General features: G+C 63.5%; 1 protein-coding gene across 1 annotated transcript in view; it reads right to left on the reverse strand.

The window, feature by feature from the left end:
• Positions 1–621: 621 nt before the first annotated feature.
• CCDC12 (coiled-coil domain containing 12) overlaps positions 622–23,676 on the reverse strand; it is a 33,780-nt gene continuing 10,725 nt past the window's right edge. Inside the window, exons 2-7 of the mRNA XM_054171285.1 lie at positions 10,157–10,227; positions 3,618–3,697; positions 2,459–2,520; positions 2,336–2,370; positions 1,980–2,056; positions 622–1,037 (exon numbers count right to left, since the gene is read on the reverse strand). Of these exons, the coding sequence (XP_054027260.1) occupies positions 958–1,037; positions 1,980–2,056; positions 2,336–2,370; positions 2,459–2,520; positions 3,618–3,697; positions 10,157–10,227 (405 nt within the window). The 3' untranslated portion in view covers positions 622–957. The remainder of the gene's footprint in view (positions 1,038–1,979; positions 2,057–2,335; positions 2,371–2,458; positions 2,521–3,617; positions 3,698–10,156; positions 10,228–23,676) is intronic.

Genomic DNA, 23,676 nt, shown 5'->3' on the forward strand with positions numbered 1-23,676 from the left:
GGGCACAAACTGGAACCCAGGAGGTTCCACCTGAAGAGGAGGAGGAAGTTGTTTGTTGTGAGGGTGCTGGAGGCCTGTCCCAGGCTGCCCAGAGAGGTTGTGGAGTCTCCTGGTGTGGAGAGCTTCCAACCCCCCCGGGCACTGTGCCCCTGGGCTGGGTGCTGTGGGTGCCCTGCTGGAGCAGGGCTGGGGCTGGGGGAGCTCCAGAGGTCCAACCTGCCCCAGCTGGGAGTCTGCACAGCACAGGTCACAGCTGCTGCCCCCAGGGGCTGCTTTCAGTACAAAAAGATTTATTCACAACCTTTGCCAAGGACAAACCAGAGAGGAGAGGTCCATGGTGCAGAGCATGGGTGGTCAGGAAGCCTCAGGGAGCAGAACAAAGCCCACCCTGCCCTCAGCTGGACACAGAGCAGCCAGCATGGCCCAGGCCACGCTGCCCCTTCCAGCAGAAGCCATTCTGCAGGGGCTGGGGCTGAGCATGGATGTTCCTCAGTGCTCACAGCAGCTGTGCAGAGCCAGGGCCCCCCTGGCAGCTCCACCAGCCCTGGGCAGGAAGGGCCCCCTGGAGGAAGGCCCCTGGGAGGGGGTGGTGCCTCTCCAGGGGCTGCTCTTGGCTGGACATCTTCTTGCTCACCCCACAAGCAAGAGGAGAGTTAGCCTGGCTTCCCCCTGCCTGGCCCTTCTGCCCACATCTGCTTGGCTCAGGTGCTGGCAGCCCAGGTGCAAGCTCAGGTGGGTGTCTGCTCTGCTCCCAGCAGCCCCCAGGGTCCCCAGAAGCTCTCCAGGAAGTGTCCTGCAGGCAGAGTCCAGGAGGGCTGCTTGGGTCTGCCCCTCTCCTTCAGGCATGGCTGGATCTGTGGGCTCCCAGGCAGCTGCCTCCAGCCAGGAGCCAGGATTGGTGCTGCAGGCAGGGGCAGATCTGCAGAGCCCACAGCTGAGGCTGCTGGGAGGACCTCCTCAGTCTGAGTCACTTCCCTCCTGCTTTGCTGAGCCCACAGCAGTCACCAGCTCCTCCTCCTGCCCCTTCAGCCTCTCTCCTGCAAGGGACACACAGCAGAGGCTTGGTGACAGCACCCTGGGCAGGGCCTGCAGCTGGGGAGGGCTCAGCCTGCACCAGCACACCTCAGGGGGCACCTGCTGGCAACACCTCCACAGGGCCTGGGGGCTGCTGATGGGCAAGAAGCTGCCCAGGAGCCAGCATCAGAGGGCCCAGAGGGCCAAGGTCTCCTGGGGGCAGGGAGGAGAGGGTGGGCAGAGGCTGAGAGAGGCTCTGCTCCCACTGCACTCTGCCCTGCTGAGGCACAGCTGGAGGACTGGGGCCAGTCCTGGGCTCCCCAGCTCCAGAGAGCCAGGGAGCTGCTGAGGGGCCTGGAGCAGTTCTGTGAGCAGCAAAGGCTGAGAGCCCTGGGGCTGAGAGCCTGCAGCAGAGCAGCCCCAGAGGGCAGCTGAGCAATGCTCAGCAGGAGCTGAAGGGAGCCTGGGGGGCAAGAGGCTGGGGCCAGTGTCTCCTTAGTTGTGCCCACTGAGAAGAGAAAGGGCAAGGGGCACAAACTGGAAGCCAGGAGGTGCCACCTGAACATGAAACTTCTTTGTTGTGAGGCTGCTGGAGGCCTGTCCCAGGCTGCCCAGAGAGGTTGTGGAGTCTCCTGGTGTGGAGAGCTGCCAACCCCCCCTGGGCTGGGTGCTGTGGGTGCCCTGCTGGAGCAGGGCTGGGGCTGGGGGAGCTGCAGAGCTGCCTCCCAACCCCTCCCTGCTGGGATCCTTTCTAAACCATCTCCACTGAGCAGCCAACACAGCAGAGGACCTGAGCTGCAGCCCCCAAGCCCTCAAGCCAAGTGTTCCTTTGGCCTCAAGGAAGCTTCACAGACCCTGTGGGGAAGGGGCTCAGGCTCCAGCAGCCCCCCTGGCCCAGCCAGGCCTGTGTGCCCCCCCTGGCCCGAGTGGGGAGCCCCCCAGCAGCCCTGCCCCCCATGACCTACGGATCAGCTCAGCAATGGCTCTCTGGGTCCTCTTCTCCAGCTTCTCCAGTTTCTTGGCCACATCTCTCTTCAGATCCCTGAGGAGCAGAGGGGCAGTGTCCCAGCCAGCCCCCACCCCAGGCAGATGGCAGCCCTGGGGAAGAGCAGCTGCCTCTCTCTTGTGAGCAGCATGGAGCAGAAGGTGTCTGCAAGCAGGGCAGCTCCTGGGCACAGCCCAGGCCGTCCCTGGGGCCACCCCAGGGGGGTCAGTGGTGCCACCCAGCTGCCCCCCACAGCAAGGCTGGCTGCCCAGCTGCAGCAGCTTCAACCCCCCCCAGGGCAGCCTCCCCCTGGAGCAGGGCTCTGCAGGCACTCACCAGTCAGGCTTCCTGGGGGCCAGGTTTGTCAGGTCCTGGGGAGGAAGAGGAGACCCCCGGTGAGAGCTGCAGGTGAGGCTGAAGCCTCGGCCCGGCCCCAGAGCAGCTCCAGCTTGTACCTACCACCTCATCGATGATGGGCTCGGGCTTGGCAGCTTCCAGCTGGTCCTTCACCTTCTCCTCCACTAGATGGGGGCAGAGGAGCAGCGTCAGCAGCACGGCAAGGGCAGAGGGCTGCGGGCTGGGCGGGGGGAGGCAGTGCTTGCCCCGCATGTGCTAAGCCCATTCTCTCACTGATTCTGACAACGTCTTCCTTCCCCTCCCTCCCAGCAGCCCTGGGCAGGCTGAGGGTGAGGCAACCACCACCCTGAGCACCTCAGACTCATGACTAATATTTGCTCAAGGGTGAAGGCAACCAGCAAGCCAGGCTGGCTCTGCTGGAGAGCGCTGCAGCAGGAGCTCAGCCTCTGAGCTGCCAGCCCCTGGGCTCGGGGCTGGGCTGCCCCTGCTCAGGACACACACCCAGGCCTTGTGCAACACAGGCTGGGCAGTCCCCAGGGCCAAGAGAGGGAGGTGAAGCAATAGGGGCCACAAGCAGCACACGTGGGAGCAGCAGCAAGAGAGCTCTGGGGGTGCCAGCACAGCTGCATGGACACCCCCAGGGCTGCAGGCAGTGTCCATGTGGCTCTCCCACCTTGGGCTGCAGCAGGAAGGGAGACAAAGGCACCCAAAGCATCTGATCTGTGGGCAGGAAAGGCAGAGACCTCTCCACTGTGCTGCTGGCTTTGTCCTCACAGCCTCAAGTGCTGCATGGGCAGCATGGAGAGGAGAAGGCTGCAGGGAGACCTCCTGGGGGCTTCAGTGCTTCAAGGGCTGAGCAGAGAGCTGGGGACAGAGTTTGGAGCAGGGATCCTGCTGGGACAGGACAAGGGCTGGTGGTTTGAGCTGAGAGAGGGAGGGTCAGACTGGGGAGAAGGGAGAGGTGTTTGACACTGAGGGTGGTGAGAGCCTGTGCCAGGCTGCCCAGAGAGCTGGGAGCTGCCCCCTGCCTGGCACCAGTGCAGCTCAGGCTGGTTGGGGCTGTGAGCAGCCTGCTCTGGCTCAGGGAGGGTGGACTGGATGCCCTTTGATGTCCCTTCCAACCCCAAGCTCTCCAGGCCTGCAAAGCCTCCAGAAGAGAGCACAGCAGCAGAGGCCTCACCACAGGCCCCAGCAGCACCACTGGCAACACTGCTGCTTTGCTGCTCCCTCATCTCACCTCCCCCATTCCACCTGCACCCACCTGAGGCTGGCTTGGCTTGGGGCACCTTCCTCTTCTTCAGCTCTTCATCTTCAGGGTCATAGTTTCTCAGTTTGATCTCCCTGCAGAGGGAAGGGAAGAGAGCAGTGAGACATCTCCACAGCCCCAGGCTGAGGAGCACCTCTGCCAGCAGCAGCTGCAGCCAGCAGCCCACCCAGCCCAGCAGTGGCAGCCAGGAGAGCTGGGCAGGGGCAGGGTGGTGGAGCTCTGGGAGCCAGGACACCCTTTGCCCTGTGCCATGGGGGCTGCAGCTGCTCTCCCACAGACAGAGCAGCCCAGAGGTCTTCTGTGCAGAGCAGCAGCTCCCCTGGCAAGGGGCAGACACTCCAGAGGCCTGCTGCCTGCCTCCAGAAGGGGCTCCAGCCCTTCATGACCTTGCTGCAAGGCTTTGGCACCACTTGGGGAGCACACAAGGAAGGGAAAGTGGAGTTCAAACCTGCTCCTGGACACTCTCCCCACCCAGCAAGCCACATCTCAGCCTGCAGAGCAAAGCCTGGGAGCCCAGCACTGCTGGGGCTGCCTGGGGGTTTGTCCCCAGCAGGAAAGGAAGGCAGAGGGCAGGCTCTGGGGGGCTGGCTGGAGGGGCAGCAGCACAGGGATGAGGAGCAGCAGGGCTGTGAAGATGCTCCAGCCCTGGCACCAGTGCCTCCAGCTCCTGGCCAGCAGCAGGAGCAAACCAACCTGGCTGCAGCCTAACTGGGAGGTGAGAGCAGCTCCTGCAGCTGCCTGCAGGCACTCTGCCTGCCCCCTGCTCCCAGGGCCACCTCCCCAGGCACTGCAGCACCCAGCAGCTCCTCAGCAGCAGGGTTTGCCTCCCCTAGCTCCCAATCCAAGCCTGGCTGGGGCTGGAAAGGACCCCTGAAGGTCACCCTGCAGCCAGCAGGAGAGCTGCAGGTGCAGCAGATGGCAGCTCCCCAGCACTTGGGCAGAGAAGTTGCCTTGCAGTGCCTGGAGAGGGTTGGGAACATCCAGGGCTTCCCTCAGCTGCTTCCCAAGGAGGGAAAGGTCCTGCTGGGGCACTCCAGAGAGAGTCTCCTGGGGGCCTGAGTCCACTCTGCACTGGGGGAGCAGCAGAGGAGGCAGCCAGAGCCAGTGCTGAGGAGCACCAGGCAGGGTCTGAGGAGCCATGAGAAGCCCACCTCTGCCCCTGGGCAGAGCAGGCAGAGGCTGCTGGCCTCCTGCTGTGCTGTGGAGCTCTGCTGGCCTCCCTCACCCCCAGAAGCACTGAGGAGACCCTGCTGAGGTGTCCTGGGCAGCCTTCCTCAGCCCTTTGCTTGGAGAGGTCAAACCAGGGAGGTGCTCTGGGAGCCCCCTGGGAGGCTCAGGAGGATGCATTCCTGGGCTTGCTGCCTGCAGCCCCTGGGCTGGAGGAGGAGAGGCAAGGCCAAGCTCCCAGCCAGCCTGCAGCAGCCTGGAGAGTGTCCAGGGAGCTCTCTGCACTCTGCACATGCCCTGCATGCCATTCCCAGCCCTCCTGCTGCCCCCCTGAGGGGCTCCAGGCCCCAGGGAAAGCAGACCTGCAGCACTCCTGACCCCAGCCAGGACCCTGCCAGCCCTGAGGAGCTCTCAGGAGGTGCTGGGAGGCTGTGGCCCTCCCTGCCCTCAGCAGTGCTGCAGCTGCTCAAATCCCCAGGGGGTCCCAGCACAAACCTGCACCCCCCACCCCCTTCCTTGGGCTGGGACACACTGCACAGGGTGCTCCAGGAGCAGGAGGCTCCAGCAGAGGAGGTGCTGAGAAAATGCAGTGCAGGGGTGCAGGGCTGCTGCCTGGCCAGCAGCACAGAGGCTGCTGCCCTCACTCCTGGACCCCTTGCTCAAGGCAGGAAATGAGGCAGCAGCAAGCAGAGGCAGAGCCTCTCTGCACTGCTGCTCCCCAGGAGCTCAGCATGTTGGAGCAGGTCCTGGTGTGGCTGCCAAGAGGCACTCGAGGAATGCCAACAAACCACCCCCCAGCAGCAGCCTTCTCAGGGCTTCTGAGAGCCTCTCAGGGAGCAGGGATGGGGAGAGACCCCCCCAGGCTGCTGGGGCTGAAGCTCTGCCCTGCAGTGCCAGGAGGCTGTCTGGCTGCCCAGGCTGCTCCAGCAGGCAGCTGAGGGCTGTGGGGCAGCCAGGAGCAGCTCCAGCAGCTGCAGCTCCAGCCAGAGCACAGCCCCAGCCCCCAGCCCCTCTGCAGTGCAGGCCCCAGGCTGCTGTGCCACCCCTGCCCTGCCTGCAGCACCAGGCTCTGCTCCCCCACCAGCTCTCTCCAGGCTCTCAGGGGCCTGCTCCAGCTGCTGCTGGGCTGCAAAGGAGCTGCCAGCCCTGGGCCTCAAGGCAGGAAGAGCCTCTGAAGGTTCCTGGGTAGCATCTGCATGGCCAAGCACTGCCCAGAGAGCTGGTGGAGCCTCCCAGTGTGGAGGGCTTCCAACCCCCTGGGCACTGTGCCCCTGGGCACTGTGCTGTGGGTGCCCTGCTGGGTGAGCTGCAGAGCTGCCTCCCAGCCCCTCCACGCTGGGGTGCTGGGATCTGGATGGCCTCAGCACCCCAAGGTCTCCCTCTGTGGCCTCCAGACGGTGCCAGGCCTGAGCCTGCTGCAGCTCTGAGCTGCCACCCCCAGGCTCAGGTGCCAGAGGCTGTGGGTTGGGGGCAGCAGGGACTGCTCCCAGCCACAGCCACTGCAGGGGAAGCAGAGTGCTGAGAGGAGGCTGAGAACTCCTAGCCAAGGGCTGGGGAGGATGGAGCAAAGTGTTCACCTTTGCAGCCTGCTGCTGGGGGCTCCCAGCCTGGCCAAGGAACAGCCAGGGCCAGCAGCAGCCTGCAGCAGCATGGGGCCAGCAGGCTTCAGGGCAGCTGCAGGCCCAGGAGCCCTTCCCTCCCAGGGCACATCACCTCCCAGGCACCTCCTCCAGAGGGAGGGAAGCACAGCTCTAAGCAGAGGGGTGGTCCACAGCACCCTCCAAGGGCTGGAGGGGCCAAGGGCTCTGCACTGCATCAGAATGAGGACAACCTGGGAGTGCTGGGGGGCAGCACAGCAATGTGCCCTGGGGGCCAAGGGGGCCACTGGGGTCCTGGGGAGCATTCAGAGGAGTGTGGCCAGCAGAGCCAGGGAGGTTCTGCTCCCCCTCTGCTCTGCCCTGGGGAGACCTCAGCTGGAACATTGCATCCAGCCCTGGGCCCCCCAGGTCAAGAGGGAGAGTCCAAGGGAGGGCTGCAAGGATGCAGAAGGGGCTGGAGACTGCCTGGGGAGGAGAGGCTGAGAGCCCTGGGGGTGTGCAGTCTGCAGAGAAGGCTGGGAGGGGACTTCATGAATGCTTATCAGTGTCTGAGGGCTGGGGGTGAGCAAGGAAGGGCCAGGGCCAGGGCCAGGGCCAGGGCCAGGGCCAGGGCCAGGGCCAGGGCCAGGGCCAGGGCCAGGGCCAGGGCCAGGGCCAGGCTCTGCTCACTTGAGTCCTGGGACAGGAGCAGGGGCAATGGATGGAAGCTCCAGCACAGGAGCCTCCACCTCAGCATGAGGAGGAACTTCTGCCCTGTGAGGGTCCCAGCACTGCAGCAGGCTGCCCTGGGAGGTGCTGGAGTCACCATGCCTGGAGGGATGTGAAGGCTGCCTGGGTGAGGAGCTGAGGGGCATGGCCCAGCAGCTGTGCACAGGCAGCTGGCAGGTTCTGGTTGGACTTGATGCTGCTGGGGGCTCTTCCAGCCAGGCAATTCCATGGTGGCAGCCCCAGCCCCTGCAGCCAGCAGGGACAGCCCCAAGCAGAGCAGGCTGCTCACAGCCCCAGCCTGAGCTGCAGTGGTGCCAGGGAGGGGGCAGCCACAGCCTCCCTGGGCAGCCTGGGACAGAGTCTCCCCCCCTCACTGGAAGGAATTTCTTCCCCAGCCCCAGTCCCAATCCTCCCTCTTCCAGCTGCAGTCCAGTCCCCCTCATCCCCCTGTCCCTCCCCAGCCCCCTGCAGCCCCTTTCACCACATGGTGATGCCAGCCCAGGCTGCTGCTGCTGGGCAGCAGGCCCCCAGGTGCTGTGGCACTTCACAGTGGATCAAGTGGCTGGAAAGCAAGAGCTGCTTATTCATTATTCAGCTCCCAGCACCTCCAGCTCCTGTTTCAGCCTCAGCCCAGACCTCCCCTTCCAGCCCAGCCCCTGACCACAGTGCCTGCAAATGGAGTTCAGCCTTGGGATCACTCTCCAGAGGAACCTGGAGCCCCAGGCACAGGTGGAATGCTGCCCAGAGCAGCCTGGAAGGAGGCTGCAGGGAGGTGGGGGTCAGACTCTGCCCTCAGAGGAGGAGGCATAGGAGAATGCCCAGCTGGCAGAGCTCAAGAGCCCAGGCCCAGGCCTCACAGTGGCAGCCAGCAGAGCAGGGCAGGGATCAGCCCCTGGGCTGGGCACTGGGGAGGCCACAGCTCGAGTCCTGAGGAGTTTGGGGCCCTTCACTCCAGGAAGGACATTGAGGGGCTGGAGAGCTACAGAGAAGAGCAACCAAGCTGGGAAGGGTCTGCAGAGCAGGGCTGGGCAGGAGCAGCTGAGGGAGCTGGGGGGGTTGAGCCTGGAGGAGGCTGAGGGGAGACCTCCTGGCTGCCTGCAGCTCCCTGAGAGGAGGCTGCAGCCAGGGGGGGCTTGGGCTCTGCTCCCCAGGAACAAGGGACAGGATGAGAGGAAATGTCCTCAGGTTGCCCCAGGGGAGGTTTAGGTTGGCCATGAGGAACAATTTCTGCCCTTGAGGGCTGTCCAGGCCTGGCCCAGGCTGCCCAGGGCAGTGGTGCAGTCCCCAGCCCTGGAGGGGTTTCAGAGCCCTGGAGCTGTGGTGCTGAGGGCCATGGGTTGGTGGTGCCCTGGCAGTGCTGAGGGCCATGGTTGGTGCTGCCCTGGCAGTGCTGAGGGCCATGGTTGGTGCTGCCCTGGCAGTGCTGGGGCCATGGTTGGTGCTGCCCTGGCAGGGCTGGGGGCCATGGTTGGTGCTGCCCTGGCAGTGCTGAGGGCCATGGTTGGTGCTGCCCTGGCAGGGCTGGGGCCATGGTTGGTGCTGCCCTGGCAGTGCTGAGGGCCATGGTTGGTGCTGCCCTGGCAGTGCTGAGGGCCATGGTTGGTGCTGCCCTGGCAGTGCTGAGGGCCATGGTTGGTGCTGCCCTGGCAGTGCTGAGGGCCATGGTTGGTGCTGCCCTGGCAGGGCTGAGGGCCATGGCTTGGTGCTGTCCTGGCAGGGCTGAGGGCCATGGTTGGTGCTGCCCTGGCAGGGCTGAGGGCCATGGTTGGGGCTGCCCTGGCAGTGCTGAGGGCCATGGTTGGTGCTGCCCTGGCAGGGCTGAGGGCCATGGCTTGGTGCTGTCCTGGCAGGGCTGAGGGCCATGGTTGGTGCTGCCCTGGCAGGGCTGAGGGCCATGGTTGGGGCTGCCCTGGCAGGGCTGGGGCCATGGCTGGTGCTGCCCTGGCAGGGCTGGGGCCATGGTTGGACTCAGTGGTCTCTGAGACCTTTTCCAAGCAAGCCAATTCTGTGAGCCTGTGCCAAGAAGGGCCAGGAACTGCTGCCAGGAGTTACTGGCAGGGAGCAGAGCAGCTGTGCCCCCCTGCAGCAGCAGCAGCAGCAGCTCTGGTGCAACACCTCCCCCAGAGGAGGGCTCTGGCTGCTGAAGTGCTGAGAGGAGGTCAGGTCCCACACCGAGCCTCCCCCCCTGCTGTCCCCAGAGGAGGCCTGGTGGTGTTTGCACCAGCAGGAAACCAAGTGCACTGTCAGCTGCTCCTGCCAGCAGCGACTCTGCCCTGCTGAGCCTCCTGCTCACATCTTCCTGTGACAAGAGGCCCCAGCAGGGCTGTGGTGAGGCAGCCACAGGGCCCCTGCAGGGCTCTGCTGGTGGAGGAGGGCAAAGCCCAGCACATGGCACAGAGGTACAGCAAGGCAGTCACAGAACCATGCAATGGATCTGGGTGCAGGAGACCCCTGGGGCTGTGGAGTCCAGCTCTTAGCCCAGCCCTGCCAGGGCAGCCCCAACCATGGCCCCAGCCCTGCCAGGGCAGCACCAACCATGGCCCCAGCACTGCCAGGGCAGCACCAACCATGGCCCTCAGCACTGCCAGGGCAGCCCCAACCATGGCCCTCAGCCCTGCCAGGGCAGCACCAATCATGGCCCTCAGCCCTGCCAGGGCAGCACCAACCATGGCCCTCAGCACCACAGCTCCAGGGCTCTGAAACCCCCCCAGGGCTGGGGACTGCACCACTGCCCTGGGCAGCCTGGGCCAGGCCTGGACAGCCCTCAAGGGCAGAAATTGTTCCTCATGTCCAACCCAAACCTCCCCTGGGAATGAGGGAAAAGGAATTCCTGGGAGCCTAAGTTCACCACCTTCCTTCTTCTACCTGCAGAAGCACTGCAGGCCAGCCCCAGGCTCCTCCTGCTCCTTCCCCCACCTCAGCTCACTCACAGCAGCAGAACAAGTTCACACTGCACCCCCAGAACACACCAGCTGCATGGCTGAAGGTGAGAGCCTCATCAGCAGCCAGGAGAGCAGCTCCTGAGCAGCAGGATCTGAGAGGGAATAAATAAATCATTACTTGTGCTTGATGCTCTCCTCTTCCTCATCTTCTCTGAGCTTCTTGCTCTCAGGCTCACCACTCTCCTGATTCTGAAAGGAGAAGTTGGATTCTGTCAGGAGTTGGCCTCTCTGAAGTGCCAGGGAGGAAACACAGCAGAGCCAACCCCCTGCAGAGCACAGGGCAAGCAGCAAGGAGCACTCTGAGATGGAGCTCCAGCAGTGACAGCAGCCCTGCCCTCCTCTTCCTCCCCTGGGTGTCCTGCCCACCCTGATCCCACCAGCAAGAAATGGCAGGGAGGAGGAGGAGGAGGAGGAAGGAGCAGTGAGCTGCCACCAGGGAGGCAGCCCAGAAACCTCCTGGGCTGGACTCCACACCTCCTGAGACAGGCAGACACAAAGGGCCTGAGACAGAGACCTCTGCACCACCTCACTGGGGCAGGGACCTGAAGCCAGTTACAAGGTTGGAAGAGACCTTTAAGATCCTTGAATCCAACCCTGACCCCAGCACTGCCAGGGCACCACCATGGCCCTCAGCTCCACAGCTCTGGAGCCCCTCCAGGGATGGGCACTGCACCACTGCCCTCCCCCCAGCATGCTGGGATGCTGGGGCTGGGGAGGAGGCTGGGGCTGGGGAGGAGGCTGGGGCTGGGGAGGAGGCTGGGGCTGGGAAGGATGATGGGGCTGGGGAGGGATGCTGGGGCTGGGGAGGGAGGCTGGGGCTGGGGAGGAGGCTGGGGCTGGGGAGGAGGATGGGGCTGGGGAGGGAGGCTGGGGCTGGGGAGGAGGCTGGGGCTGGGGAGGAGGCTGGGGCTGGGGAGGAGGATGGGGCTGGGGAGGAGGCTGGGGCTGGGGAGGGGGAGGGATGCTGGGGCTGGGGAGGAGGCTGGGGCTGGGGAGGAGGCTGGGGCTGAGAGGGATGCTGGGGCTGGGGAGGAGGCTGGGGCTGGGGAGGAGGCTGGGGCTGGGGGGGAGGCTGGGGCTGGGGAGGAGGATGGGGCTGGGGAGGGAGGCTGGGGGTGGGGAGGGAGGCTGGGGCTGGGGAGGAGGCTGGGGCTGGGGAGGAGGATGGGGCTGGGGAGGGAGGCTGGGGCTGGGGAGGAGGCTGGGGCTGGGGAGGAGGCTGGGGCTGGGGAGGAGGATGGGGCTGGGGAGGAGGCTGGGGCTGGGGAGGATGATGGGGCTGGGGAGGGATGCTGGGGGTGGGGAGGGAGGCTGGGGCTGGGGAGGAGGCTGGGGCTGGGGAGGAGGATGGGGCTGGGGAGGGAGGCTGGGGCTGGGGAGGAGGCTGGGGCTGGGGAGGAGGATGGGGCTGGGGAGGAGGCTGGGGCTGGGGAGGGGGAGGGATGCTGGGGCTGGGAGGGATGATGGGGCTGGGAGGGATGATGGGGCTGGGAGGGATGATGGGGCTGGGGGGGATGATGGGGCTGGGAGGAGGCTGGGGCTGGGGAGGAGGCTGGGGCTGGGGAGGAGGATGGGGCTGGGGAGGAGGCTGGGGCTGGGGAGGGGGAGGGATGCTGGGGCTGGGAGGGATGATGGGGCTGGGGGGGATGATGGGGCTGGGAGGGATGATGGGGCTGGGAGGGATGATGGGGCTGGGAGGGATGATGGGGCTGGGGGGGATGATGGGGCTGGGGAGGAGGCTGGGGCTGGGGAGGAGGATGGGGCTGGGGAGGGAGGCTGGGGCTGGGGAGGAGGCTGGGGCTGGGGAGGAGGATGGGGCTGGGGAGGAGGCTGGGGCTGGGGAGGGGGAGGGATGCTGGGGCTGGGAGGGATGATGGGGCTGGGGGGGATGATGGGGCTGGGAGGGATGATGGGGCTGGGAGGGATGATGGGGCTGGGGGGGATGATGGGGCTGGGAGGAGGCTGGGGCTGGGGAGGAGGCTGGGGCTGGGGAGGAGGCTGGGGCTGGGGAGGAGGATGGGGCTGGGGAGGGATGCTGGGGCTGGGGAGGAGGCTGGGGCTGGGGAGGAGGCTGGGGCTGGGGAGGAGGATGGGGCTGGGGAGGAGGCTGGGGCTGGGGAGGGGGAGGGATGCTGGGGCTGGGAGGGATGATGGGGCTGGGGGGATGATGGGGCTGGGGGGGATGATGGGGCTGGGAGGGATGATGGGGCTGGGAGGGATGATGGGGCTGGGGGGGATGATGGGGCTGGGAGGAGGCTGGGGCTGGGGAGGAGGCTGGGGCTGGGGAGGAGGCTGGGGCTGGGGAGGGATGCTGGGGCTGAGAGGGATGCTGGGGCTGGGGAGGAGGCTGGGGCTGGGGAGGAGGCTGGGGCTGGGGAGGAGGCTGGCTCAGAAGCTGAGCACAAGCAGTGTGGCCTCCAGCTCAGAGAGGACTGTGGTTGGTCACCTCCCTGGTCCAAGCTTGGCAGGGAGAGCTCAGCCAGCCAGCAGCCACCCCCAGGGTACCAAAACTGGCTCCTCACCTCCACGAGGAGCAGAAGGCTCCCACAGATTCATGCAATGGTTTAGGCTGGAAGGGACCTTCAAGGCCATCCAGTGCCACCCCTCCTGCAGGGACAGCTCCCACCTGCCCAGGCTGCTCAGCCAGCCTGGCCCTGGGCTCCTGCAGAGGAGGCCCCCACAGCCTGCCTGGGCAAGCTGCTGCAGTGCCTCAGCACCCTCCCTGCTCCCCAGTGAGCAGCTCCCTTCTGTGCACCTGGGACTGGACAAGCCTTGAGCCTCACTGCTGTGACCTGGGTTAACAATTAGCTGAGGAGCAGAGGGAGAGGAGGCAGGGGGCAGCTGGGTGGTGGGGGAGGCTCAGCAGCACTGGAGCTGCTCAGCTTCAGCCACTGATCAAAGGGCAATAACCAAAGTGCTGTCCCCTGGGCAAGCAGAACTCACCACAGCCATCCCTGACCCCCACTTGCTGCTGGGTTAATCCCTTGCTTTCAAGTGCAGTTTGACTTTCCAGCCCACAGGACCCCTGGGGCAGCTGCAGGGACATCTCCTGGGTGAAGCCAGGCCAGGAGCCCTGCAGGGAAGGGCAGGGACAGCCTGCACCCTGCTGCACCCCAGGCCCCTTCTCATTCCTCCTCCCCAGCCTCCCAGGGCATGTGCCCAGGCTCTGCATTCCCCTCATTCCTGCTGCACTGTGCTCCAGGAGGGTGAGCAGCAGCTTCAGGAATCCTTGCAGAGGTATTTGGAGAAACTCTTCACTGCTGAGCCAGGGCTGAGCCTGCCTGACACACCTCAGCTCCGCAGGGCTGCAAAGCTTCCTCTCCCCTGCAGGCTGAAATGATGAGAGTGAAATCCTGGCAGCTCCCCCAGAGCCTGCCCCAAATCCCCAGCTGACTCCCCCCAGCAGCACAAGGTGCAAAGCACAAGTCCCACAGAAACCACCACTGTGCCCTGCTGCCCACGCAGGCAAATGGTCCCCTGGGGCATGAGGGAGAGTGTGGGCAGCAGGTCAAGGCAGGCTCTGCTCCCCCTCTGCTCTGCCCTGCTGAGGCCACAGCTGGAGACCTGGGACCAGTCCTGGGCTCCCCAGTGCCAGAGAGGCAGAGAACTGCTGGAGAGAGTGCAGGGGAGGCTGCAGTCTGTGCCCTCTGCCCCTTGTGCTGGCCCTGGGCACCACTCAGCAGAGCCTGGCCCCAGCCTCTTGTCCCCCAGGCTCCCTTCAGCTCTTGCTGAGCATTGCTCAGCTGCCCTCTGGGGCTGCTCTTCTGCAGGCTCTCAGCCCCAGGGCTCTCAGCCTTGGCTGCTCCCAGAGCTGCTCCAGGCCCCTCAGCAGCTCCCCAGCCCCCCTGCACTCTCCCCAGCAGTTCTCTCTTGCACTGGGGAGCCAGAACTGGCCCCAGACCTCCAGCTGTGGCCTCAGTAGAGCAGAGGGGAAGCAGAACCTCCCTCAAGCTGCTGGCCACACTCCTCCTCATGCCCCCCAGGAGACTCTGAGGGAGCTGTCACCCCAGCAGCAGAGAGCTGAGACCAGTTTCCAAGAGCCCAGTGGACACTCTGGGTGCACAGAGCCCCAGGAGCAACACTTCAGCAGCTGCAGATTCCTCCTTGACAGCTTTTAACCCAGCAGCTCCCCACTTCAGAGTGTGGCTTTAACCAGCAGCCTCCACTCCAGGGCCCCCTCCTGCCTTGCCCTTTACATGGTGGGGGTTCATCAGCCCTTTTCCACTCCTTTGGACTGGATCCAGCTGCCAGGAAAGGCAGAAATCAAAACCTAGCAGGTGAACAATCTCTTCAGCTGATTGCTTTAGGCTTCCCAGGTGCAAATTACCTACAACTGCTGATCTGAAGTGGGTTTGCTCCATCTCTAACATCCTCTCACCACTCTGGGCTGGGAACAAGCTCCTCACTGGCATGTCACACAGATGTGGCACTTCCCTCCTTCCCAAAGAGACTTCAGAGCAGCTGAAGCTTAGCTTTCTCATAGCACCATGCAATGGTGTGGTTGGAAGGGACCTCTGAGCCTCAGCCACTCCAACCCCCTGCAGCCAGAGCAGGCTGCTCACAGCCCCAGCCAGCCTGAGCTGCACTGCTGCCAGGCCTGGGGCAGCTCCCAGCTCTGGGCAGCCTGGGCCAGGCTCTCCCCACCCTCAGCATAACAAATTGCCTCCTTCTTTCCAGTCTGCCTCCCTCTTTCAGTTCAAGCCAGCAGCCCTTGTGCTGTCACAACAGGTCCCCCTGGCAGGCAGACAACAGCACAAGTGGTTTGTAGCCCTTCCAGCCTGGCCCTGCTGACACTGCAGGGGGCACAGCCCTGGGTCCATCTCCACACTGCTGCTGGGCTTGGGTCTCCTCACTCTGGGGGATGGGGCTTCTGCCACCCCTCTGAGCAGCCTGGGCCAGCATCTCCCCACCCTTGGCATGAGAAGTTTTTGCCTGGAGTAAGGAGAGGGTAGGGTAGGGTAGGGTAGGGTAGGGTAGGGTAGGGTAGGGTAGGGTAGGGTAGGGTAGGGTAGGATAGGGTAGGATAGGGTAGGGTAGGGTAGGGTAGGGTAGGGTAGGGTAGGGTAGGGTAGGGTAGGGTAGGGTAGGATAGGATAGGATAGGATAGGATGGGATAGGATGGGATAGGATGGGATAGGATGGGATGGGATAGGATGGGATAGGATAGGATAGGATAGGATAGGTTAGGATAGGATAGGATGGGATAGGATAGGATGGGATAGGATAGGATAGGATAGGTTAGGATAGGATAGGATGGGATAGGATAGGATGGGATAGGATAGGATAGGATAGGTTAGGATAGGATAGGATGGGATAGGATAGGATGGGATAGGATGGGATGGGATAGGATGGGATAGGATAGGATAGGATAGGATAGGTTAGGATAGGATAGGATGGGATAGGATAGGATGGGATAGGATAGGATAGGATAGGATAGGTTAGGATAGGATAGGATGGGATAGGATAGGATGGGATAGGATAGGATGGGATAGGATAGGATAGGATAGGATAGGATAGGATAGGATTAGCCAGGTTGGCAGAGACCTTTGAGATCACCCAGTCCAACCTATCCCCCCACACCACCTAACCAACCAAACCTGCCTGCAGAGCTTCTCCCTCTAACCAGGGCTGGCCTGAACCCAACCTTCCAGAAACCAAATTGCTTTAATGTCCTCCTGGATCTTCCAGCTCACATCCCCCTCCCTCCCCAGCTTCAGCCAAGCAGCTGTTTTAACCCCACACACACACTCCAAGCTCCCTTGTGCCCATGTGAAATGCCCCCAACCACCCCCTGGCAGCCCCCTAAAAAGCCAACAAGGTATCCCCACAGCTTCTCCTCTCCCCAGCAACCCAGAGGGCGTTTGGGGGCTGAGCAGAGCACCAAAGTTCTCCTTATCAGCCTTTGAAGGCTGCAGAGGATGGTCACACTCCCAGTCAAGTGCTGCCCTGGCACAAAGAACTCTCTCTTCTGGAGGAGCTAAAACCAGGTCAGTGCTGGAACAAAGGGAGGTTGATCTCTCTAACTGTTCTCCTGCCAGCTGAGCTGGAGCTGCTCTCATTCCCAACTCACTGGGTGCCCACAGCCAGCCCCAGGGAGCCCAGGTGAGGCAAGAAAAGCAGCCCAGGGAGCAGCCTCTCCTCCTGCCCAAGCAAGCTTCCATTTCCTGCACAGCAAGGGGAGGACCTCAGCCATGCAATGAGCACTCAGCTTCTCTGCTGCTGGGGCCATGGTTGGGGCTGCCCTGGCAGGGCTGGGGCCATGGTTGGTGCTGCCCTGGCAGTGCTGAGGGCCATGGTTGGTGCTGCCCTGGCAGGGCTGAGGGCCATGGTTGGTGCTGCCCTGGCAGTGCTGAGGGCCATGGTTGGTGCTGCCCTGGCAGTGCTGAGGGCCATGGTTGGGGCTGCCCTGGCAGGGCTGGGGTAAGGGTTGGACTCCATGAGCTTGAAGGTCTCTTCCACCAAAGATGATTCAAAGATTCCATGGTCCAGGCATGACCACAGGAGGGTTTTTGTTTGCCACTTGGTCAGGATTGAAGCTTTGCTGCTCAGAGGGTTGAGGCCATTCAGCCTGAAGAAACCTTAGAGCAGCCTCCCAGTACCTGAAAGGGGCTGTGAGAAAGCTGGAGAGGGACTCTTGACAGGGATTTGTAGTGATAGGATGAGGAGCAATGGGTTGGAGCTGGGAGAGGAGAGACTGAGACTGGAGATGGGGAAGAAGTTGTTCCCCATGAGGGTGGAGAGAGCCTGGCACAGGCTGCCCAGGGAGGTGGTGGAAGCCTCAGCCCTGGAGGTGTTCAGGGCCAGGCTGGATGTGGCCCTGAGCAACCTGGGATGGTGTGAGGTGTCCCTGCCCATGGCAGGGGGGTTGGAACTGGATGCCCTTGAAGGTCCCTTCCAAGCCAAGCCATTCCATGAAGCTGAGCCCCTGGAGCCTGCCAGGGCAGCACCCTGCAGCCCTGCTGCCCCCCTCGCTGCTGCTCTGCAGCCCTCTGGCACCACTGCACAAAGCTGAGGTCACTCAGCCTCACCTGAAGGCCTCCACCAGCCACCAAACACCTCTGGAAACGAAGGGAGCCTCAATTCTGAGCCCAATGAGCAGGAAAGGAACCTCCTCATGCAAAAGCTGTGGCCAGGCCACCGTCAGCCAAGCACACTCAGTACCCCTGCTCCAGAGAGGCCTTCCAGGAGGTGGCTTTGGACTGCCCTTGCTGCCAGCAACCTTTGTAGGCAATCAGACCAAACCTCCATCAGCCTGACAAGCTGGAGCTTCAGTCTCCCTGCTGCTTGTGCCTGACTGAAGTCCTAATCCCAGTTGAGTCCTGGCTGGTGACTATGGACCAGCGTGACAGGAGCAAGCACCGGGACCAGACCTGCCTCTGAGGAGCCAGCACCTCAGGCTTTGGCCCTGCCTCCCCAAACCACAAGCACCTCACAGAGCCTCAAGAAAAAGGCATTCTACCCATGCTGGTTTGGGGCTGTTCATGCACCACAACACACACAAGTATTCACCCCCTCTGAATAACCCCCAGTGACTCCTCAGGAGCTGGGGGCTGCTGCTCCCAAGGCACCTTCCACCACCAGCTCAGAACCTGCAGCAGCAAGGACCAGGGAAATGCCTTCTGGCAGCAAGCTGCTGACACCAGGGGGAGGAGGGACACAGGAATCCCCCTCTGAGATCACAGCCAGGAAGGGTCTGTGTGGAAGAAAGTGCAAGGTGGTGAGCACCCCAAAGTTTCCACTGCATGTGGAAGGGGTTGAGCAGAGAAGGAAGAGGAGCCCCTGGGCAGAGATGCTTCACAGCCACAACCAGGAGTGGGAGAGCCAGCAACAAACTTCTCCATCTCAACACAGCAGGAGCAGAAACTAGGATGACTGAGGGGTGAGGCTGCTGGAGGCCTGCCCCAGGCTGCCCAGAGAGGCTGTGGAGTCTCCTGGTGTGGAGAGCTTCCAACCCCCCCTGGGCACTGTGCTCCTGGGCACTGTGCTGTGGGTGCCCTGCTGGAGCAGGGCTGGGGCTGGGGTAGCCCCAGAGGTCTCTTCCAACCCTTCCACGCTGAGATTCTGCACAGAAGGACCCAAACCACCTGCTGGGGGCATCCAAGCTGAAAGCCCAGCAGGGCAGCCAGAGCCAGCACTCCAGCCAGCCCCTGGTGCTGCGGGAGGAGGGCCCAGTGCAGAGAGTTAATGTGTCACTTGTGCTGCTCTGGGATGAAAGCAGCAACAAAACCAAGGCTACACATGGCTGCTCTCGGGTCTCCAAGGGAGGAAAACAACCACACCACCACCAAGGGAGAGGGGAGGGGGAAATGAGGAAAGCCTCAAAGCAGGTTTGTGTTTGCTCAGCCAGAGCTCAGGGGGAGGCTAAAGGATGGCTGAAGCCCAGGAGCTGCAGGCATCAACCTTCCCAGGGCCATGGTTATGGAAATACTTAGAGCCCAAAGAGCCCCAGAAGTGGAGAGCCCAGCCCCACAGAGCAGTGCTCAGGAGGCAGCACTGGGGCACAGGACAAGCCACCCTCTGCAGCTGATGATTAACCTCTCTTCACGACTGGCACAAAGCAAACAGACAAAGGAGGCAGCTGAGAAGCCAGCCAAGCGTGCAGCAGCACTGCCCCTGCTTCCCAGCTCCCCCAGCAGGGATCTTCCCCTGCCTCCTGTCTGCCTCCCCCAGCAGAGGGAGGCTGGGGGAATCTGCTGCAGGAATCACCAGCACCAGCCAAGCTTTGCTGCTCTGGAACCACAGAATTGCTTCAGGTGGGAAAGAGATCATCCAGCTCAACCATGCTCTAACTCTGCCAAGGCTGGGGCTGAGCCATGGCCCTCAGCACCACAGCCCCTCCAGGGATGGGCATTCCACCACCCCCTGGGCAGCCTGCTCTAGCCTTTGAGAACCCTTTCAGGCAAGAAGTTTCTCCTCATGTCCAGCCCCAACCTCCTCCAAGGCAACTTGAGGCTGTTTGCTCTGGTCCTGTCCCTTGTTCCTAGGGAGCAGAGCCCAAGCCCCCCCTGGCTCCAGGCTCCTTGCAGGGAGCTGCAGGGAGCCAGGAGGTCTCCCCTCAGCCTCCTCTTCCCCAGGCTCAACCCCCCAGCTCCCTCAGCTGCTCCTCCCCAGACCTCTTCCCAGGCTCTTCATCAGCTCCACTGCCCTTGTCTGGATCCTTTCCACCCCCTCAAGGTCCTTCTTGGAGTGAGAGCCCCAAAACTGCCCCCAGGATTGGAGCTGTGGCCTCCCCAGTGCCCAGCCCAGGGGCACAATCCCTGCCCTGCTCCTGCTGCCCACACCACTGCTGCTCCAGGCCAGGCTGCTGGAGGCCTTCTTGGCCCCCTGGGCACTGCTGCCTCATCTCCAGCTGCTGGCACCAATCCCCCCCAGGTCCTTTTCCATGGTGCAGTTTCCAGCCCCTCTGGCCCCAGCCTGGAGCCTCCATGGGGTTGGTGTGAGCCAAGGGCAAGACCCAGCCCTTGGCCTTGTTGAGCCTCACCCAGCCAGCCTGGAGGGATCTCTGTGGATCCCTCCTAACTCTCCAGCAGATCAGAGCTGCCTCCCAGCTCAGTGTCATCTGCACAGAGTGAGGGTGGCCTCAATGCCCTCCCCCAGATGATGGACAGAAAGATGTCATTTGTAAGTCAGGGCTTTGCTTCCCCTTGGAGGCTATGAGGGAACTAAGCTTGGGAATCCCTCTCTGAGCAGCAGTGAAAGGAGGAGCCAGCAGCAGCCAGCCACTCTCCCAGGGCTTTGGTGACACCCAGGATGTCAACAGCAGGACTCTGATTTCCTCATCTGAGGAGCTGGCATGGTTGGAAACCACCTGAGGTGGCTGACAGGAGGCTGAAGGAACACCCAGGCTTGACAAACCCTCCTTGCAGAGGTGGTGCTCCCACAGGTACCCACAGCCCAGCTCTGGAGCAGTCCAGAGCCCTCCCTTCTCTCTGCCTCACCCAAGGTCATGGCCACAGGGGACCAGAGTGCTTGAGAACAAAAGGCCTCCCTGAGAAACAAAACAGCTCCTCACAGAAGCCTGGGCACACACAAAAGCCTCCTCTGACCTCAAGGCTCACTGAGTCCAAGCACTGACCCAGCACTGCCAGGGCACCACCAACCCATGGCCCCCAGCACCACAGCTCTGAAACCCCTCCAGGGATGGGGACTGCACCTGGGCAGCCTGGGCCAGGCCTTGGCAATCCTCATGGGGCAGAAATTGTTCCTCGTGGCCACCCTAAACCCAGACTCTGGAGGCTGCCTCAGGAGGAGGCCAAGTGCAGCTCTCCCAAGCCACCAGCAATGAGATGGGGAGGGGGAAAGCCAGGAGGCTGCAGGAGGGGGTGAGCAGAGAGGGACTGCCAGACCCCCAGCAGAGCCTGCTGAAGGCTCAAACGGTGTGGCACAAAAACCTCTTCCCCTCCCTCTGCTCTGTGGCTCTGCTGAGTCACCCCCAGCACAGCAGGCTGGCTGCCTCCTGCCAGCCAGGTCACCGCTGTCCTGCTCTCGCTGCTGCCTCTGGGAGGAGAGCCAAGAGGCTGCAAAGCTTCTGCAGCACTGGTCTGCAGCTGGCAGGGATTCCACCTGCTGCTGCTGTGCAGCTGGCAGGGATTGCCTCCCCAAGCCCCAGCTCTGCAGGCCCCCAGCTCCTGGCAGGTGCTCAGCCTCCACGCTGCTCTTCTGCCAGCGGCAGCTGCCGGGGAGATTGGTCCTGTCCCTGGAGAGCTGGGAGCCCAGAGCCGTAGGGAGTGCTGCAGGGGGGCACCCTGAGGGCAAGGCAAAGCTGGGGGAGTCCAGCATAGAATTGTTTGGGCTGGAAAAGGCCTCTCAGCTCATCCAGCCCAGCCATCAGCCCAGCATGGCCATGCAACCGTGCCCCAGCGTGCTGTGGCCTCGTGTTGCCTCAACACCTCCTGGGCAGCCGACTCCAGCAGCTCCTGGGCTGGTGACTCCAGCAGCTCCTGGGCTGGTGACTCCAGCAGCTCCTGGGCTGGTGACTCCAGCACCTCCTGGGCTGGTGACTCCAGCAGCTCCTGGGCTGGTGACTCCAGCACCTCCTGGGCTGGTGACTCCAGCACCTCCTGGGCAGCTGACTCCACCACCTCCTGGGCAGCTGACTCCACCACCTCCTGGGCTGGTGACTCCACCACCTCCTGGGCTGGTGACTCCACCACCTCCTGGGCTGGTGACTCCAGCAGCTCCTGGGCTGGTGACTCCAGCAGCTCCTGGGCTGGTGACTCCAGCACCTCCTGGGCTGGTGACTCCACCACCTCCTGGGCAGCTGACTCCACCACCTCCTGGGCTGGTGACTCCACCACCTCCTGGGCTGGTGACTCCACCACCTCCTGGGCAGCTGACTCCAGCACCTCCTGGGCTGGTGACTCCAGCACCTCCTGGGCTGGTGACTCCACCACCTCCTGGGCTGGTGACTCCACCACCTCCTGGGCTGGTGACTCCACCACCTCCTGGGCTGGTGACTCCACCACCTCCTGGGCAGCTGACTCCAGCACCTCCTGGGCTGGTGACTCCAGCACCTCCTGGGCAGCTGACTCCAGCAGCTCCTGGGCTGGTGACTCCAGCACCTCCTGGGCTGGTGACTCCAGCACCTCCTGGGCAGCTGACTCCAGCAGCTCCTGGGCTGGTGACTCCAGCACCTCCTGGGCTGGTGACTCCACCACCTCCTGGGCAGCTGACTCCAGCAGCTCCTGGGCTGGTGACTCCAGCACCTCCTGGGCTGGTGACTCCAGCAGCTCCTGGGCTGGTGACTCCAGCAGCTCCTGGGCTGGTGACTCCAGCACCTCCTGGGCAGCTGACTCCAGCAGCTCCTGGGCTGGTGACTCCAGCACCTCCTGGGCTGGTGACTCCACCACCTCCTGGGCAGCTGACTCCAGCAGCTCCTGGGCTGGTGACTCCACCACCTCCTGGGCTGGTGACTCCAGCAGCTCCTGGGCTGGTGACTCCAGCAGCTCCTGGGCAGCTGACTCCAGCACCTCCTGGGCTGGTGACTCCAGCAGCTCCCTGGGCAGCCTGCTCCCAGCCTGACCGCTGCTGCAGCAAAGAAACCGCTCCTGAGCTCCAGCCCAACCCTGCCCCGGTGCAACCTGCACATCCACAGGAGCGCTGCACCGCCGGCCTGCCCAACAGCCTGGCACCACAGCCTCCCACAGCCACCTCTGTGCCAGCCCTGGGTGTCTCTGCTCACAGTCATCCCATCACACTCCAAGGGTTGCCCCTGGGTGCTGCCTGCCAGGGGCCTCGCCAGCCCAGCCCCAGCCTCCTCCCGGCCCAGGGCAAAGCAGCTGGGGAAGGGGCTGGGGAAGAGCAGCTGAGGGAGCTGGGGCTGTGCTACCTGGGGGCAAAAGAGGCTGAGGGGAGACCTCATTGCTCTCTCCAGCTCCCTGGAGGGAGGCTGCAGTGAGGTGGGGCTTGGGCTCTCCTGTCTAGGATCAGCTGATAGAATGAGAGGAAATGGCCTGGAGCTGTGCCAGGGGAGGGTTAGGTTGGGCACAAGGAAACAACTCTTTGCTGCAAGAGTGGGCAGGGATTGGCACAGGCTGCTCAGGGTCACCACCCCTGGAGGGGCTCCAGAAACCTCTGGGGTCAGGGTTTGGTGGCCATGGTGGGGCTGGGCTGCTGGTTGGACATCTCAGGGATGTTCTGCAACCCAAGCAATTCCATGATCCAGCATGGCCTTGCTGGCACTGCCAGCCCACAGCAGGGCCCCTGTGCCACCTGAGGCGGCCCAGCCAGAGTGCTGCCCTGTAGCACCAGGCTGCCATCCCCTCCTCCAGCCCTGCCAACACCTTCTGCCCCTCGGCGCTGGCCTCGCCCGGGGGAAGCCACTTCAAGGCCTCAGCCTCCCACAGGAGCCCAACCAAAGCCAGCCAGGACCAGGAAGAAAAGAGCAAACCAAACCCCAGCCGGTTTCCTGGAGCAGGTCACAGCAGGGTCGAGCACCTGCCAGCACAGGCAGGAGGTGGCCACAGCAGGATCCACTCAGGCAGGTGCCCAAGGCTGCTGAACTGCCAGCCCTGCCTCCAGGGAGCCATGGAAGGGGCTGGCTTGGAAGGGGCTGGCTTGGAAGGGGCTGGCTTGGAAGGGGCTGGCTTGGAAGGGGCTGGCTTGGAAGGGATCTTCCCAAGCCTGTGGACATCTTCAGCTACAGCAGGTGCAGCTGTCAGGGGTGCAGGAAAGCAAGGTCCAGCTGTCCTTCTCCTCATCCCTCTTCTTGACCAACCATGGCCCCAGCACTGCCAGCACCAACCCATGGCCCTCAGCACCACAGCTCTGAAACCCCCCCAGGGATGGGGACTGCACCACTGCCCTGGGCAGCCTGGGCCAGGCCTGGACAACCCTCAAGGACAAGAAATTGTTCCTCATGTCCAACCTAAACCTCCCCTGGGGCATCCTAAGGCCATTTCCTCTTGTTCCTGGGGAGAAGAGTCCAACCCCACCCTGGCTCCAGCCTCCTTCCAGGGAGCTGCAGGCAGCCAGGAGGTCTCCCTTCAGCCTCCTCTCCTCCAGCCCCAACCCCCCCAGCTGCTCCTCCCCAGCCCTGCTCTCCAGACCCCTCACCACCCTCCTCTGGACACACTCCAGCTCCTCAATGTCTTGTGAAACAGTCCCAGGGCTGGGGATTCAGCCACCTCCCTGGGCAGC

Source organism: Dryobates pubescens, chromosome 21 (assembly GCF_014839835.1).
Source record: "Dryobates pubescens isolate bDryPub1 chromosome 21, bDryPub1.pri, whole genome shotgun sequence".
Lineage (NCBI taxonomy): Eukaryota > Metazoa > Chordata > Aves > Piciformes > Picidae > Dryobates > Dryobates pubescens.